This window comes from Gymnodraco acuticeps, unplaced genomic scaffold (assembly GCF_902827175.1).
Source record: "Gymnodraco acuticeps unplaced genomic scaffold, fGymAcu1.1, whole genome shotgun sequence".
NCBI classification, from domain to species: Eukaryota; Metazoa; Chordata; class Actinopteri; order Perciformes; family Bathydraconidae; genus Gymnodraco; species Gymnodraco acuticeps.
Genome location: NW_022989947.1, coordinates 1,421,376 through 1,440,655, shown reverse-complemented (window position 1 = coordinate 1,440,655; position 19,280 = coordinate 1,421,376). Strand labels below are relative to the sequence as shown.

Here is a 19,280-nt window from a genome sequence, read left to right as displayed (position 1 = left end):
CAACGCCAAGTGCTGAAGGTCAATGCCTTGGAACAAAACACACATCTACCACATTTAAATGCCGTCAAATTACTAGTCCAGGGTCTGTATTTTTCTAGGGTTGTTACAGTGTGAAGGCAGGAAATGCAGACAAAGGACTTGTTGTAAGAGGGCACTCGCTATCTCTTAACAAACGCAGGCCTTGCATCTGTACCTATCACAAAGCCAGGGGTATTTCTGATGTCTGGTGAAAATGGATTCTTGAAAGGCCCGTGGATATCCTCACAAAGTCTTCCACTTTTCTAAAGAGACATTTTGAGCATTTATAACCAGCAGCTCCCTCGTATACCAGCTCAACAACATTCTTCTATTTCCAGGATAATGGCAGCAGTTCTCATCAACGACTGAATATACATACCCTGTATAGATATTAGTACACATCCAAAGTCCAGCTTGCTTTTTTACTGCATCTTAGTTGATTTTCATCCATCAGTACACTTTGTCCATGGTCCAAGGCCTAAACTTCCACTGCAAAGTCGAAGTTCGCCAAATTCTTCAAAGCCTACAGTCACAAAAAAGCTGAAGACAGAGCTGCTTACGATTCCACAGGTGATTTTTTTAAATATCCATGCTACAAAAAGAGTGTGTAGTCTACATCCAACTCATTAGTATTCCTCTTACTCACTTGCCTGCTGGCTGAATATTGGTTGTGGTCTCCATGTTGTAGCAAACACACCTACATGAAAAAATGCTGTGGTATTCATATGACGATGATGTTCAACGACACATGGAGGGTCAAACTACACTGATGTACATATGACAGCAAAAAGGCCTCTCCTTTTTTTTTTTTTTAAAAGTCTAGTGAAGTTTACTCAAGAATTTTTCCTTCGTCCTTTTGTTTGTGGTTCTGTTGCTCCTCTACTTTGTCCTCCTCTGTGTTTCTGCCAACGTTCACAACTGGGTGGATACAAAGCCCTTCGGACAAGGCGGTCCCAGCTATGCATCAAGTGTCACTCACGGTGACACGTCGCTAGGACAACAGGACGGCAGACAGGAGCAGCATCGCCACGGTGAGAATAAGGCGGTCACGTGATGGGCTGCTGCCACTGACGCTTTTCTCCAGTTTGGGAACTTCAGGGTTAAATTCATCTGGAGAGAAAGTCACAGAAAGAGAACAAGTGAGAAGAGAGAAGAACGTGAGTGTGAAAGAACAAGATACATGGATGGTGTGTGTATGTGCATTTGTGTGTCAGACAGAAGGAAACAAACCATTACTACATTATTAATTCATCAATCTAAAGGCAATGTGTGATGCATGCTAATTGTGCTTTAACATATGCAGAGCAAATGGCATGGTGCAATTAACAAACAACCAATTATCATCAGCACTGCTACAGTACATATGGGCCTTTCCCCCCTGTGGGATGGAGAATTAAAAAAACACTTTTGTTGTTGATCTGTTTTTTTCATATATTCCTCTTTTCACACTAATGATGATTTTATCCTAGAGGGATTTCAATCAAACCAAATTACTGTGGCCTTGCCATTGATTAGACACAACAGAACATTAGCTGGAGGGGAAAGACGGAGAAAGAGCTGCGAGAACACACTTTTTAATATTCAGTAAAAGGTGGATTGCACTGAGTCATTATGCTCTGTCTGAACATCATGTTTCCCATTATATCTAGACTCTAGAAAAAAATAAAACAAAAGGAACCAGACAGGGCTGTGTTGCTTACACAACCGTAAGAAAAGCCTGGACTGGCTCCACTGAGAAAACGTTTTTTCTTTCTATAAAGTAATTAAACTAAATGCAGAAAAAAGCTACAATTTCATCTTGAAATAACTCACATTAATGCAAATAAGAGATATAAACATGTGTAAGTGAAGTGGGGATAATAGAGGAGCTGTCATACTGATGTTATGTTGTATTATTAGAAAATGATTTGGGTTAAAACATCAAATTGACACTGGAAAGAGGACAAATACTTGTTTTGACTCAAGAAAGGAGATATCTATTTGATAAATTGTCTCTAAAAACCAAGACAAATCTTGCGTTTGTCTATCCAAAACTCATTACATTTACTTTACATCATGTCCCAGTGTGTAAGAGTTCCAGTTGGCGTATCTTTATCTAATAAATCAAACTGGCTTTCAACCAAGGATACAACAAACTAAGCTGGCAATACATTTTCAAAATGCTGTTTCACTGTTAGGCTAAATCCTTGCCTGGTGTTTGCGAAATATGACGCAGACAGTAAATGTCTGCAAGTTAAAACAAGGCATGTGATAAGAGATAGCAACAACAAAACATGACAGCTGATGTCTGATGAATGTACGGAATTCTGTTGGTGCCACGTCTGTCTGAGAGGAAACCATCCGACCGCTCTGGTTTGTCCTGCTTGTGACTGGCACTTGCCCACGTCCTTGTTCTTAAGGAACACGAGGCATCTGTCAGTGGCGATGACACACAACACTGACATTCACACCACAGTGCACCGGCATGAACTCAAACTGAAAACAGTCTGTCAGGGAGAATATAAACCAGCACTACCTCGGGGCGGGGCCTCAGGTCGCAGTGTCTGTCCGGTTCGTCTCTACAAAAATGTCAATATACACTGAGTGTTAAAAATCCTAACTCTCCTCTCTACCTGAGTCACTAGTGTCAATCACATGTAGACCACTCCCTACCAAGGTCTATAAACTCCGCCCTTCAGGCCTGTCACTCCCTTCCTTCCATCCAGAGGCTGCAGAACAAAGCGCTTTTCCTTTTGATTAAGGAAGGAATATGTTGAAGGAAAGTGAGCAGTTAATCCTGTGGATGTATTACATGATATAAAAACATCCATATTCTTCACACGTGCTGTAACCGCCCCCCAAACCACCAGATTATAAAATAAAATGTTAAACGGCCTGCTGGATCCAGTGTTTTAATGTGCACACCGCCTGGGATGTTCAGTGAACCACCACTCCACAGATTATAGTTTATTTCACTGAGTGACCAATGGAAGAGTCTTCAGCCATGTCTGCTGAAGTGAGCTCTCCCTTATCTTTACATAAACAAAAATATGCAGCCACAGCTCCACTCCACTATAGTGGTTAAGTTCGTGTGGTGTTACAGATTGTTTTGTGGATGCTAGAAGCTTTGACAAACACAAAGCTGGACTTTTCTGAAACCCTTGCTATTTTGAGATGCCGCTGTTGGAAGGTGAGTGTGGGGGGGGCGGCGGGCGCCTCGGGCCATAACAAGTTATCAAAGGTCCACAGTATGACACCTAACATCATAGTACAATTGTGGGATACAGAAATCAATTTCCAAGCCTATAATGTGTTGCAGTCTCGCCTGAGTGGGGAGCACGCTGGTGAAGGAGCTCTCCTGTCCACGGGAAAGTGCCGGGGGCATTTACAGTGAGATAAGAAACATCAGCTCCAGACTGTTGATGAGTTGTCTGGTCTGATAACATCTCGTGCCACAGCCATGGTAGGCTCGCAGTGAGGCGTAAACAACAGGAGCCGATGGACCCATCGTGTATGGGAAGAGCTCTAAAGGTCGGGGGGGGCTGAGTTATAGTATGGAGGGCAATGAACTGGCTTACGGCACATCTTTCTTCATACTGTTGCTACCTGGAGCTACCTCTAAGGAAACTAGCATCAACACAATTGAAACAAGCTTATATAAAAAGAGATGCAGCTTCTGGTAGGACTACAACAGAATAAACAAATCTAATATGAATACCTCTTAGAAGGCCCAAATGACCTGAACTTAATTGCTGATCTTCATGTCAATTGTAAATGGGGTGATGGATGAATAACTTAATACTGATAAATACTCTTACAACAAAACAAAATAAGCCCTTATCACAATAAATCACTATTTCCCCCATTCACAATATCTCTTGTGAAAAGGCAATATTCGATATAGGCTCTATATACCTACACAAATCTACTATGATCTGTGCTTGTCTTTGACCAGTTCAAATCTATTGTTGCTTTGATAAGGCAACAAAGGTTAAGAGGCTAGCTTGACAGGGTGTATCTGCACCAGAGGAAGTCCACCATGTTTCTGAATCAGTGTTTAAACTCTTCATGCCCATGAAGCCCTGGTCTCAGTTTGCTCGGTGCATCACAGCTATACCTCATGAATGATTTTCAGAAAGAATCTGCACATAACAAGCCACTCAGAACAGATTAATCAAATGTGCCAGAGCCTATTGACGCGTCTCAAAATGATCTGTTGCATTTTCCGGTCCAGCACCTTATTTATAGTGCAGCCATCAGCCATGTACTGCTGCAGGCACTCAATATAGGAGGAAGTTGTTTAAGGGCAAGTCACAGATGGCAGATAGGACAGAGTATACAAAGCTTTGCTGCCGGAAACTATAGACTGATGTTGAACCCTTGTGGCACATTTGTGGCAACAAGCCGTTTGTTTCCAGATGCTCAAGCATAATGAATATCTGCTTTCTGCTATATAGAGCAACTGTGTGTGTCAAGGGATTTAGAGAATATAAATCATAAAAGAAGATAAATGAAGTTGATTCACACTTAAAGGATGATTAATTCTGCTTAATTACAACATGGATATTGTTTTTCTCATTTGGGTTAAATAGTGGAATCATCAAAATAATGATATTGGAAGACTGTCTAATGGCGCAACAAAGAAGAGCCAGTCAGATGATCAGGCAGGTTGTAAACAAGCCAACAGCGTCCCATTTACCAAAAGGGCTTCACACGCACCGCTTGCACACAGATTGCAAATGGTGGCAGCGTCTCATTTCACAACTGATGAACTGCAATGATTACAGCCGACAGCTTGAGTACTATTTGTATTGTTGGCTTTGACTTTAACTCTTAAAAGTATGTTTTCTCAATGCTAATGTTTCTTACCATATCTGACCTATGTTTCGACATTTCAGCTACTAACTTATCAGTCCTAATACGACCTTTAGACATTACGAAAACAAGAAGTCATAAGAGGCCGGACTTATCCTGAAAACACCCTGTTAAATAAGAACAATGTGACGTAGAAGCAGAGCTAATATTAAAGTAACGAGGATGTCGGAAAGTCCAAAGCCTATGTGGAGAGAAGGAGGGAAGTGTTGATGCTGAGTCTGGTCCTGAGGGTGAGTCAGAGAGTGGGAGTCCAGCGGTCAACGGGGCCATCACAGTTGTTTTTAAGTATGTGTGTTAGTATATGCATAAATCTGTGTGTCTCCATTTGGTTATTCCTCCAAATGTATTCAGCAAAATGCATCACAATGCTGGAGGCTATGATTTTGTCTGATTCCCTGCCAGTGTGTGTTTTCTTATATTAAATTCTACGTAAGCTCGAGCCCGAGTTACTGCTGAGCAATTCGCCCACCACTGAGTTCGTCTCTCTTCCTCTGCCCCCCCCCCCTCCCCCTTTATCTGCCCCCACTCTGGTTTCATCTCTTTTTCTGCCCTATTCTGTCTCTCTGGCTTATCTGTCCCTCTTTCTGTCAGACTTTCTCCTGCCTCCTTCCTGTCTTTCATCTCCCTTCTTTCAGCCTCCTTTCCTGCCTGTCTGCCTCCCTCTATTTGTCCTGCCCTCTCACTCTCTCTCTCTCACTCTCTCTCTCTCTCTCTCTGAAGTTGCTCAGTGCTGATGGCTGGAGAGCTCTCTAGGCTGCGTCTCTGTCGGTCTCAGTTTCCATCTCAGGCAGGTCACACTCTCTTAGCCCTCGTCACAGACTGCCCACAGCTCCCAGAAACAAGCATACTAAATGATTCCCGGCAAGAGGCTTTTGCGAAAAAGAGAAATACAGGGTTTATGTAACCACTCAGCTGCACAATTGACTCGCTCGCTGACATGTTTTCTCTTTAAGTAAACATGGACCTTTTATTCCCTACAAGAGCTCTACTGACCTTGTGGAGGTTTTACCTGTGAGTGAGTGGGAGTGTGATAGTGAGTGTATGACTTGTAGGATATCTTAACGTGGTGTATCAGCTATGTCGAGTTTCAAATTGATCCAATACTCATACTCTTTCCCAGTGTTTCCCAAATGTGTATATCACTGTGTGAAACTCATTTAAATAACCTTATGTAAGGCAACATGAGGCCAGGGATAGTGTTCAGACAGTACCACAGTGTAGAAATACCCTGTTAAGAGTCTTGCATTTAAAACTTTACAAAAAATAAAATAAAATAGTATAAGCATCAAAATGTCCCTAAAGTAGCTTATTCATTCTGTCCAATGGACCATTTAATAATACATTTTTTTGCATTATAAATATTAATCATCACTTTAATGTTGCAGCTTGTTAAGTAGGAGTCTTATGTATGTATATTATATGTTGTATTATTCATCTGAATAAAGTAATAGTACAATATTTGGCCCTGAATTGTAGTTGAGTAGAATAATTAAATAGCAGGAATCGAAAAACTAAAAGTACTTCAACATTTTTTAATTAAGTACAGTAGTTGAGTAAATGAGGGTTGTATACACAAAATACAGTATGTGTATGAGAAATGAATGGTGTATCACTACTGCTGAATCACTCCAGGTGCACTGCTCATACTGTAGTCTTACTGAATCAGTCTCTCGAGCATAAAAATAAAGGGTTTACTCATCAACCATCCGTGGTCTGTGGATTTTCTTTTGCCAAACATAGAATACAAAAAACAAATGACTGGTTCCTTTCCATATTGATTGAGGCACAAATTGAGCTTTGCAGACTCAGCCAAATATTGACCAGCATCTGGCTGCTGTTCATTTTCAGCAGCTCAGTCACTCACCAATGTTGTGTATTTTGATGTTTGGCCTGACTGTGTAGTCGGGAGAGGTCTGACTGGAGTCATCATCTGCCTGGGAAACTGAGCGCACAGCACATACAAGCACACACACACACAGAGAGAGAAGAGAGGAGGGAGAAATAACGATGTAGAGAGACAGGCAGAAAAGAACACCTCATTAAAATTAGAAGACAGGGTAAAATGTGCATTTCAGGCACCACTAAATTGTATACAGATATAGCAGAGTGTGGAGCAGTTGGTGTGCCCGTGCCACTGAAGAAATCCTGCACTGAGAATCATACTTCCATCTGAAAATGAAATGCATTTGGAACCGGTTGACAGAAATCATTTTAACATTAGCTGTCCGTCTAGACATAGAATTACCTTGTGTCTGCATTGCCAAAATACCCATGAATGAATGATGTGTTGGTGTGTCTTTTGTGTGTTTTCTGCTTCTTTGTGAGCCTTTGATTGTGCCCAGTTAGGAGGAGGAAATAGCATTTAGAGTGAATCTACATCGAAGCTGGTAGCAATCAAATTGCAGCTCTCCGCTAATGTAAAGCATATGTCATGAATATTCACATCTCTGTCTTATCTTAAAGTCGAGTGAGGGTTGAGGTGGGAGACACGCAGGGAAAATGAAAACGGCCTGCAGGCAGCTCAAATCAACAGCGTTCTGATAGCAAGCTGTTAAAATGACCTTGCTGAGCAAAGGTTGTGGATTGTAAACTGACTAAATGCACCAATGCACACACAGCCATTCATGCACACACGGACACATTAAAAAGATTTACGGCCAGCAAAACTAGCGTGGGTAGACAAACACACACACAGCACGGACACACGCGGCGATGCACACAAACACACACAGAAGCAAATGGAGGCGTGGAAGACACATCAATAGATTAGCCGTGACACTGGGATGGAGGGGGGGGGACGGGGGGGGGGGGTGAGTCTAGGTGATGTGTACACACAGGGGCTGACACTGGCCTGAGTGTGGGATGTATTAGTGCTGACAAGGTTAGAGGAGAGGGGGGGGGCTCTCAGCACTGGGCTCTCTGATCAAAGGCCTGCAGGGGAGAAAGCAGGCTACCAGGGTAAAAATAACACACACTACACAGGGCAGCAGGCATCACAGAGCCAGAGAGAGAAGAAGGAACAGACAGTCGGGGAGAGGGATGAGGTGGGAGGGAGTGGTCAAGAGAGCTTCGGCAGAGAGTGAGAGATGGGGAGTGACAGAGAGAGCTGCATTTTTTTTTTCTTTACATATTTGGAATGGCTTCACGAGAGCTTGTCATTCACAGAGAGAGAGATAGAGCATTACTGTAATAGCACTGAGACAGAGAATAACATTAAGCCGCCACTCTCAAAGTATGCTTCGAGGGAAAAGACGCCATCATCAAAACTTCAACAAGTGAGCAGGCGGCAACAAAAAAAACTATTGTGAGATCTTAGTTTTGTGTCTCTTTGTGTGTTTCATTCTGCCTCTGTGTGTTTAGAAGATGAGGGGAGAGGAAAGTGGAAGGGTAGTGACACATGAGGGGAAGAAATGGATTTAAATGGAGGTAAGACGGGGTTGTTGGGTCTCACCGGTGGAGCAGCAGACGTAGACCCTCATTCTCAGGCAGCTGTGGCCGTGGTGGTGGGTGGGCGTGGCTAAAACACAGAGCAAACACACACACATCATGTCAACGTTGTGCCCTCTGCAGGCCACCCTCAACATCAGCTGTGCAAACTGCAGCGCTGCAGCTTTTGTCCCCAGCTCAACTTCCAGAATCTATTAGCAACACCCACTCGCCATCAATACGTGACAGCAGCTGTAGGGAAGATATTACAATATTAGATGTTCAGCATCACAATAACCCAGCGTCTGCAGGCCTGACTCACAGATGTAGTAGTACTCCTGGCCCACATTGAACTCGTAGCCCAGCGAGAAGGCGCTGTAGCGCTGGAACTTCTCGGAGAACTTGATGGGAGCGTGGGGCGCGTGAGGCCGGTTGCACTCCCAGCGCTTGAAGCCCAGCTGGGGGTCGCAGGTGCGGTAGCCACGGTAATTGACCATGTAGAGGATGTACTGCTCTGCCATGCTGCGCTCCAACGTGCCGCGCTGGCTGGTGTTGTAGTGCGGGCAGTAGATGTCCAGGTAGTCGTTGACGCTCACCTGCACCGTGAATCCCTCCTTTCGCAGCCTGAATGAAAAAGACATATAGAAGAGGAGAGGGAAGTTAGGGTTTATTTACTCAATTTAAAATACCTAAGATAACAAATGATAGAGTACAATACATGGCAGAAAACCAACAGGCTTATTCAAAGCCTCCACTTCAATAATGCCACAATTTCACATTGTCAGAGAACACATTATGAGCATAACAATATGTAATGAGAAATACAATAGGAAGAAAAGCCTGAAAGAACTGTGGATTAGTAACTAGGGCTTCAATTGTTTTCATTAAAGGTTAAAGGAGGAGTTTGTCATTTGGAGGCCTGTTGCCAGCGTTAGGTTGCCAGGCAACCAGACACCTGAAAAACAATTTTTTTTCCCAGTCAAGAAATAGCCCAGCACATAACACCTAATAAAACTACAACTGTTTTTAGACTCTACAAAGAAACAAGATATATCATGTAAACAGGTTAGTTTTAAAGGTGTTGGTAAGCAGATACTAGTGGACAAAGCCAGGCTAGCAGTTTCCCCTGTTCCCAGTCTTTATGCTAAGCTAAGCTCATGACTGTAGCTTCATATTGAACAGATGTGTTTTTCTCATCTCACTCTGACTCTTGGGAGGTAAGCAAATAAGAGAATTTCCAAATGCTTGAACTGTCCCCTTAACCTCGCAGTTCTCTTGATAGTCAATCATTTGATCCTTCAGTCTGTAAAAAAATGAAACATGTTTTCAAGACCCGAAAGTCCCAAGGCCCCTTCAATGGAAACCCAAGAAAATTAATTTACAATGACATAAAACTGAGCACATAGTAAATGTAAAAGCCACACAAAGAGGCAAGAGAGCTATAAACATTTCCCCTAAGCGCACATTAACGCCCTCTTCTCTTTGAGCGAGATACTATTACACCTTTCTCCCCCCTCTACCTATAAAAACACACATTCCCTCTCTTCATTTCTCGTAGCGAGTCTTAGGACAGTGCTGAGAATGATAATCTGCCCTCTTGTCTTTCCCCCTGAGCCAGCCAGGTCATCGAGGCGGAAGGAGATCCTGTCAGTCGGCCTGCACACGGTTTCTATGACGACAGTCAGGCGGCCTGCACACGGTTTATTTTTGGCATTGTCTTTGTTTTGTTTGTCTACCCTCCCTCCCAAATGTAAAGCGTCTTTGGGTTCAAGAAAAGCGCTATAGAAATAACATATATTATTATGACGACACACTCTATGACGAGTGTGCTGCATGCAGGTAAGGAAGGCCACTCTAAGGTAAAGTGTGCGTGACGTACATGGCAGTACAGTATCCGTGATTCAAGTGTCCTCACTGAGGCGATGATGTGGCATGATTTTGCATTCCGCCACCACACTGTGATCTTCACTGTTTATAATACTAAGTATACCTATTATGTAAATTACACAATCTGTAATTATACAAAGTAGAAGTCATTAAAAGGGCTCCTGCAGGTGAGCTGATGAGAAGGGAATTCACTTGGCTGCAGTGATGTGTAACGTGCACCAACTATAGCAGTAATGACCCTTTTTCACCACCAGGTGGAGGTATTGCGCTGTCTGTTGTTAAAGAGCTAACCTCCCCTCTTTCACTCATTCTTTCTCTCCCCTGCTTCTCTCTTCTTTCCATTACACACATACAGACTAGAGTAGCACACACATCACCCCTCACTGTGTATGCATTGTGCCTACACACACGCGCACAAAGCTGCGTGCGTATCCGTGCATACGTTACTGGGTCAGGCCCCCTGAGAGATTATTATTCAATTACAAAATGTGGATCAGAAATGTCATAACACCTCTCCCTCTCTTTCTGTCTTGCCATCTTCCTCACTGTTCTCTTACAACTCTTTACTGGATCCTCACCTGCACCATCCTTCTTATCTCCTCCCCTCTTCATTTACACACACTGCACATACGCTGAGGCAGATGAATATCAATTCTCTTAACCAGTGTTCCTTTTTAGGCCCATCAATCTTATCTGTGCTTTCTGTCCTCGCTGCTCAGATGTGAGATGACAGACTTTTGTCTTGCAGTGTTGCAGGGAGAGACAACACAGCTATGCTTCAAAGGGACTATATTTAGAGAGGGGGGCTTGGTGGTGGAGGAGGGGAGGAAGTTTGGGATGGGGAGAGAAGGGCATAAAGCAGTACAATGGGGGTGTGCGGTAGAAAGAATGGTAGGCAGATAGACCCAAGATGAAAGTGGGAGAAAGAGCTAGGGTTGAATATGAAAACATGCCATGAGGAGAATCCTGGATGTGCGTGTAAAAAGTCTGAGTGATGGAGTCATTGAGAAATAGGTGAGAGGAGCCGAACGCAAGTGTGTGTGTGTGTGTGTGTGTGTGTGTGTGTGTGTGTGTGTGTGTGTGTGTGGAGTGAAATAGTATGTATGGATAACACTCAATGCCACTGCTCCTAGTACTATGGGTTAAAAGCAGAGAGCACATTTCACTTTGTGTGCTGTGTGCATGTATGTGTGACAAATAAAGAGGGTTTGTTTCATCCTCCGATTCTACTGAGAGAGTACAGCAAATGCTGCTAACTCACAAGGGATATCTTTTTTCTTTATGCTTTAAGATTTACTGGCTTCTTGAGAACATATAACATATTTGCACGAGAGGCTACTTAACGAACAATAAAAACGTTTTTTGATGTATCCATGGGACTTCAGTGTACAAGCTGTGGATGAATCTAGTGCGATACAACAATACATTTCTAAACAAATCACTATTTCTGATGAATGTATTGACTCTCTAGCCTAAAAAATGTCAGTAAGTGAGTAAAATGCTTGTTTTGTCCAACCCGCATTCAAAAACCCAATATGTGAGATCTAAAAATAAACAATTCCTTATATTTGAGCAGGACATTTGGCAATTATTTCAGCTAGGTAAACTCTTATTTTCTGTAAACAATTATTTCAAGTGTCGCCAATTATCTTTCCATGGTCCATCCCCAGATGAACATGCGGTTCTGTTACTTTACTGTTTTGGTTATCACTTCAGCTTCAGTAGACATAGCTACACAGCAGGAGGCCCATTTGCACCAATCATAAAGCCAGCGATATAAGAAGCAGGAGGAGAAAGGAGGAAGAAAAATGACTCTGGAGGAAGAAGAGAAGGCAAGGTGGTGCAGAAGAGAAGAAACAGGAGACTATAAGGGTGGGGTGAGAAGAACGGGCTGGCTGGGTGAGAGGAGTCCCTCTAGGTGTACACTGTTATATAAGCAGTCCACTTAGCGGCACAAGACAGAGAGGTTGCAGGGCAGAGAGGACAGGAGAGGAGAAACAGAAGAAGGGGGTGAGAGGAGATTTAATAAGTTACAGTGGTGAGGGGGGGAAGGAAGGGAAACGCACTGAATGATGACAACAAAGTGAAAAGCACAGAACGAGAGGCAGAGGCAGACAGAGACATAGTGCTCCCCGGGGATGGACATATATGTGGTAAAAGTGCATAAAAAAGACTGATGGCTCTCATTCTCTCGTTGTCTATCTTCTCCCGCAGCTCAAATCTCTCCCCCTCTTCCCGCTGTGCATTGTCTCTGTGCTGCTTTTTCTGTCTCATCATCATTTTCCTATGAGTGGGAGTGTGCAGCTAGTTAGTAAAGGCTGCACTTGTGGTGAAGACTGCCAGGGGAGGCAGATAGCGGGGAAAGAAAGAGGTAAAGAGGAGGGGGGAGAGAAGACAAAGATAGCACCACTGCACCTTTCACTTCTGCGCTAAAAAGAGTCTTTGGAGGATACTGCCGGTATCAATAAATAACAATGGAAAGGCATACAGTGGACAAAAACAGAACATCTTCTACAGACACAGAACACATTTAATTTTTGTAGGAACAAATAAAACACCAGAAATAATCATTTGTAAGCAAAGATGAGGAATTATCAGGGGATATTTCCCTCACTTTCCACGCGAGCGGTGTCAATCACTATTGTTTTGCTCCTCTGAGCGTAAAACTGAAACAAATCCATGTCATTTTTCTCTATAGTTTTGCCAGATATCATCAAAGAAGAAATATACGCGCTGCTGACTTTCAAGGAAAATGATACCAGCGCAATTCTATTTGTTTTTCCCCCCTACTGACATAAATGGATATGAAAAGTCTAAATTCATCGAGGTATTCTCCACAGTCTGAAGTCAGTGGCCTTTCTTTCTGCTGCTGCAGGTTCATACCAGAGGCGCAAACTGTTTTCGAAATCCATTAAAACAGCTTGAAGAGACAAGTTGTTGCTTTTGACAAACAAAGTCCAACCTTGCAGTAGAAAAGGCTGTAATAGATTCTGAAAAAAAAGAACACTTGGGTTTTCACTCTGAAGCTATTAATGCTGTAAAGAGTACAATGACACCAGTACTTTTCTTTCTAAATTCACAAAGCAGCAGGGGGTTGACTTTTGTGAAATAATATCATGAGTGCACACTGGAAAATGAAATTGACTCATGAAGGTCTTTTTTTTTTTTTTTTTTAAAGCAAAGTGGTTTTAATATTTCCCATTATTTTAATTTCAATGCTAACATATTTATTGTGCCAGGATTCCCTTTTTCTGGCAAATACTTCAACAATTTGACCTCCAATTTGCTCTATGTGTTGGTTTGCACGTTTACAATTTACCATGAACCGATTATTTCCGTGTCAAAAGTAGCACCGTGGCGGTAGGCTATGATTCAATTTAAAGAATCGACTTTTGCATAATTGCTCGTCGGTGCACAGACTATCACACCCAGTGCAGCAACAGTAAATAATCTATGTCTAATTAACTGTAAAGAAGTTTCTTGGTGTCTGCGTTGTTTGTCATTAAAGCTTTCCAAGATGGCTGCCATGAAAAATGAGTTCATTAGACTTTTACAACTATCTTTGGGGACACTGTCTGAGTTATCGAAGCCGCTCAGAGTAAAGATGAGGTCAGCACGGCCTCTTCATTGATGACCTTAAAACACACACACTCTCAGGGGTAATCTACATCAGCCTCATCAGGAGGATAAGCTACCGATGCGCGACATGGCGTGACTTTAAAGCCATCCACCGATCGCCTGTTTACCGCCGACAAGACTCCTCCAATCCAGTCCCATGGCAGGGACAAGCTGGGCTCTGCTGTTTTTCTCTGTACCTCAGCACCAAAACTCATTAGTTGTGCACGCACACATGCGCACAAAGGACACAGACAACATCAGACATGCATGCAAGCGCACACACACGCAATATCTCCTGTGAGTCGTCACTGATTGAGTTAACGCCGCAATTAACGGCCCAGTTTACAATGTTTCGATCCAAAATGGAGGACTGAGGGAGAAACAAGTGCTGAGCCAGACTGCAGGAAGAGGCAGACGCTGCAACTCTCTTCCATTACTATCAGACCACTGGGAGCCATCCCCCAGTTTCCTCCACAACCTCTGTCCACTCCGGCCTCAAAGAAATTGAGGAACATTACCTTTTCATATTTACCCATTTCAGTATCACCTCCCCACGGCTCATTCCCCCGCCCTCTACCTTTGCTTCACTCATTCCAGGAGCTCTGCCACATTTCTCTCCTGCCCTTTATCTAATTCAGGGAAGCTTCGCAATAACGTTTTTAACATTTACAGATCCCCGCACCCGGGAGCTATTCTGTACTGCTGCATCACCTACCCACAGCATATTCTGCTGAAATCTTGCTCAAGGACACCTTGACAGGAATTCCCTTTTTATCCGATGCTGAGTCTTAACAAATCTTTAAGCTAAAAACATATGATTTACGAAAGAAAAAGATTGTCTTCATATCCAGTGTGCTCCACTCTCAGCCTCAAAAATGCCAACGCTTTCAAACCAAATAAATCACTGCGGTAATTATTACATCTGTGATGATGTTGGTAGGTCATGACATTTACACAGCATGCCAACAACAATGATGTGAAACAATTTCATAACGGCAGAATTAAACGCTCAATTGCGGCTGTAGTTTGAACATGCAGAAAGTTATGGATTTCAGCTTTAAAGTGATATTTTATTGATCCCCTATAAGCGAAATCTTTGTGCTCCCCCCTCTCAGCAGGAGGTCACAGTGCAGCCTCAGCTAAAGAACAGCATCCAGCAGCTGGGCAGAATCTTGCCAACACAGATGCTAAGAAATGGATCTTTCAGTTGAAAGGACGGACTTTCTGCTGATTCCTCCCTGCAGCTCAGTTGCTCGGTGTCTCCCTCAGCCTCGCTTCGGGCCGCTCCTGCAGGAAAGTGGGTGTAATGGAGCTTCAGGGACCCGTTCAGAAATGTAAAGTATTAGCCATTTTAACTGTATGCACATACTGTATGAGAGCGGCATGCAGTGGCGCTTCATAATAAAGTACAAAGAATTTCTTGCAGGACGCGAGGAATTATTTGCCAGGCTGATGGAGGAGACGATGAGTCAGGACTCGAGCCTCAGCTGCTAGCTTCGACTAAATAAACAACAAATACACACAAGTTCCCAATCTGGGGATTTGGGACCCTCCAACAGGATCACCAGATGATAACAATGATAGCAATTCAGTGGCAAAACCCACTCAAAATGTCTGATAAAAGAGCTTCATCTGTCAGTTGTTTTTTTGTTTTATTAAATAATGCATCCTTTCGTCTATAAAACATCAGCATTTCTCGCAGCCTAAAGGAACAGCTTCAAATATGCTTCCTTTGTCAGACCAGCTGGTCTAAAAACCAAATAAATTCAATAAACATCGACACAAAACAGAGAAAAACTAAAATGCTAACACTTGGCCAATTAAAACTAATTGTTTTACTACTATGTGATACACACAGATTTGTTTTACTGTAATGTGTCATTCCTCTTGTAACACCCTAAATAGTTTTACCTGTTCAAACTTCAATAACGTATTAAATAAAAACAACAGAAGAAGTGTGATTTAAATGCTCCGAAGGCAAAGGCAAAGGCTGGCCCACTCAAAGGGTGCTTAGTGTTTGGAAGTTGCCTCGATGGGCTTCTGTAATTGAATTGTGGCATTGAGGGAAACAAAACTGATGATGATCAACATAATAACACCACAGCGCCAAACTCTGATTAAATCACTTGCAAAGCATTATGGGTCGCTGGCAGCTTGCTCAGAAGAAATATGAACGGCATACATTCCATTGATTAATCTGTGTGGCTGAAGCTGCTCTTTACTTTCTAGACATCCACAGAGAAAGTTTAAATATCAAACAGAAATGTAGATGACACAGTTGAATATTAAACCGTGGCTCTCCTCCAACTAGACTCTTTGCATAAAATAAATGTAATTGAGGCCACTAGGCATGTTTTTTTCCCTTTTATTACACTGAAATGTTTCCAATGACCACTTGGGAATGCTTTTCTGGCTGAAGCTGCCCCTGTGCTCGAGGCTTTGCATCGGTGTGGCAGCTCAGACTGGCAGCAACACAGCGAGCACTCAAATTCAGCAATCAAACTCCATATTTTAATGACTATGCTTTAGTTTAATGCAACTGGGATTTTGAGTGGCTAAACTATCTGGGCTGGAGTCATGTAATGTCCAAAAGTCTGCTCATGCAGAAATTGTAATCATTAAAACGGGATAGATGACACACACGCACAAAAGAGAATAAAATGGAGAATGGGAAAAGATAATGGGAATCCCTCTTGTCCTAATGAAGAATGAAAATCTTCAGCTGTATGAGGGGGTGCAGTTAGACCCCGGTCACGACCAGCCTCCAATAGTCATCCATCCGCCTGAGTTGGTGGTGCGATTATATCCTGCGACAAGCCATGATAACAAGGGTCCACCTCTCCCAAGGTGAGGCTCTAATTGTCCCTCACTATAAAGGCTCCAGCGCCCACATCTGCTCTCTGCGCGAGCCCACTTCTCATTTACTGTCTCACATACATCCCCCTCCTGCCTCTCATTCACTATTTATCTGGCTCTGCAGAATGATGTCGTCAGATAATGAAACTCATTCTCCACAGAGCCCTTCTCCTACAAAGGTCCTGCATTCATATATTGATAATGGACCCCACCAACTCTGTGAAAATGGCTGTCAAAAAAGTCAAGTTTTATTTATATAGCACATTTTAAAAACGATTTTTGGTCGAGCTAAAGTGCTGTACATGGAATAAAAACAATTTGCGATAGCAAACAGAAGACAATAAATTACAACAGCAAATATAAGAGTCAAACACAGGGAAATGTCATGAGTCGTGCTCCGCTCTGACTAGAAGGCCAGGGAGAAGAAGTGAGTCTTCTTTAGTGTCCCCTAGGGTCTGGGCCGATCTCACATGGAGGGGCAGAGTGTTCCAGAGCCTAGGGCCAGCTGCTGCGAAGGCTCGGTGACCTCAGGTTTTGAGCCTGGTCTTGGGTACTATCAGCAGCATCTGAACAGGAACAGATACAATATACTACAAAGGCCAACTGAAAACAACTATCGAGGGCAGGTATCAATGTTTTTATGTAGTCGCCTAAACATCTGTGTTGATTCTACGCACCTAATGCCCATATGGTGGCTGCTGCATTATGAAAATAAAACAGTTTGAGTACTTTCAGAAAACAATTAATGAAGTGCAAATTAGACCATAACATTTTGTAAAACTGGCAATAAAAAATAAATAAAAATTCAAAGTGTCTTTAAAAAAACCTTCACAACCTCTATCAAGGACACAGCCTTAAACATTTTCTTTGAAATCTGATCTGAACATTGTTGGATTAGCGGAAATGACACAGAAGCTCGACACGAACGATCAATATCTTTTCACTTGGTATTGAGTCTGACCAAAAGATGTGGGCACTTCGGGGGCCCCAGGCAGAAGAGACATGCCCCCCAACACTGGATGCGTTGGAGGGCATGTCTCCCCTCCCGGTGGAGCGGAGATTGCTAAACTGACATTTTGAAGCAGCTTTTGACGGCGCGCTATGCATAAGGCCCCCTTAGGGGGGTTGCCAATGTGTCATTGCAGTAAATTCAAAGGGGGTTTAATGTTGTCGTTGCTGTGGACCAATTTCATCGACCTTCTTTGGGGGCCCCCTTCTGGTCCGGGGCCCCAAGCAGTTGCCTGCCTTGCCTGTCGGCAAACCGCGCCCCTGGGTGTGGGTACATTGTGGCAGCCGAAGCCAAATGCTGCCTCTTCTTGTCACAGACCAGACCTGTTTCTTTAGAGAAGACATCACCAATTTCAATTGTAGTTCTGCTGCTTAAATATAAAGGGTGCTGTCCTTAGAGAGAGAGAGCGTGAGGCAGACAGGTAGAGAGACAGAAAGCGAGATAGCGGAGGGGAGGTGACACACAAAAGAAGCTCTCATCAAGATGAATTCTCCACACGGCCTCAGCGAGGGTGCCAGGCAGCTCCCGCTAGGCCATGTACAAAAACAGAGTGCTTATCTCACCCATTTCCAACTGTCCAGACACTGACAGAGCAGAGGACACACGAGAGAAGAACAGTTCAAGAGATAAATCAGTATAGTATTCATGGATCCAAAAGATAAACAAAGACATTCAACAACCGTGTGTGGAAAAGTGAATGTGAAAAAAACACAACTCGAGTAAAATGTAACACTAATGTAAATCCACAGATGCTTCCTCGCCCTGTAAAATCAATGCCATTTCCATTATCAAGGTGTAGTATACAAGCTTTGAAGTTAAAGTGTGGGGGCTCGGCTGCTCTCACAGGAAGTCAACCACAGTAGGGTATTCACTTTAAAAAAATAAAATAATAATAACTCCGTCTTTAAGCCCCGAATCTGGGCTGGCACACATATATCTCTCTCAGCCAGGAAGAGAACAAAGACAGGAGAGAGAGGTGGAGAAGAAGAAAGGAAGATGAAGGAAAGTAGTTCTGGGTCAGATTTATACTGGACGATATTCAGGTAGCGCCAAACTAATGGATGCCAAGTAGAATAATCTGGCCTTTTACTGTATCTCCAAGCCATGGCAACTTCAGGGCTTCATGAACGCACGCCAGCCCCCTAAAGACCACCAAACACCCGGGCACATACACACAAAACATCAAGCAAAATGAATACACTCCCCGGTGACAGGGGCTAAATGCAATCAACTTACAGTGTTACCGAATAAACACCCTCACGTCATTTTTAGCTTGTGTATCCCCGAATACACCTAACAAGCGGTAGTGCAAATGCACACAACACTTCCGAGCAGGCTGACATAAATAATTCACCTATTTTCTTAAAATAACCCATCGCCCTTTTAAAAAAAGATATCCTCTTTTTTCAATCCTCCAGCTCCCACAGCAGACTGGTCATGGAGTAATTATTTACACGTTCCACCAGAGAGCACTGATAAGAGCCCACATTGGAGGAGAGGGACGGGGGACGGGTGGGGTCTGCTCAGGTAGCATGTCAATCTGTGGCCCATTAGCAGGTGACGCTCGGCAGGCGTGTTCAAAGCAGCTCCCAGGGCACGACGAGCCCCTCTT

At 43.3% G+C, this 19,280-nt stretch overlaps 1 protein-coding gene across 1 annotated transcript in view; it reads right to left on the bottom strand.

The window, feature by feature from the left end:
• Positions 1 to 832: 832 nt before the first annotated feature.
• The window catches only part of efna3a (ephrin-A3a), a 61,830-nt gene continuing 43,382 nt past the window's right edge, over positions 833 to 19,280 (bottom strand). Inside the window, exons 2-5 of the mRNA XM_034210260.1 lie at positions 8,621 to 8,922; positions 8,324 to 8,389; positions 6,737 to 6,814; positions 833 to 1,128 (exon numbers count right to left, since the gene is read on the bottom strand). Coding sequence (XP_034066151.1) covers positions 1,010 to 1,128; positions 6,737 to 6,814; positions 8,324 to 8,389; positions 8,621 to 8,922 — 565 coding nt within the window. The 3' untranslated portion in view covers positions 833 to 1,009. The remainder of the gene's footprint in view (positions 1,129 to 6,736; positions 6,815 to 8,323; positions 8,390 to 8,620; positions 8,923 to 19,280) is intronic.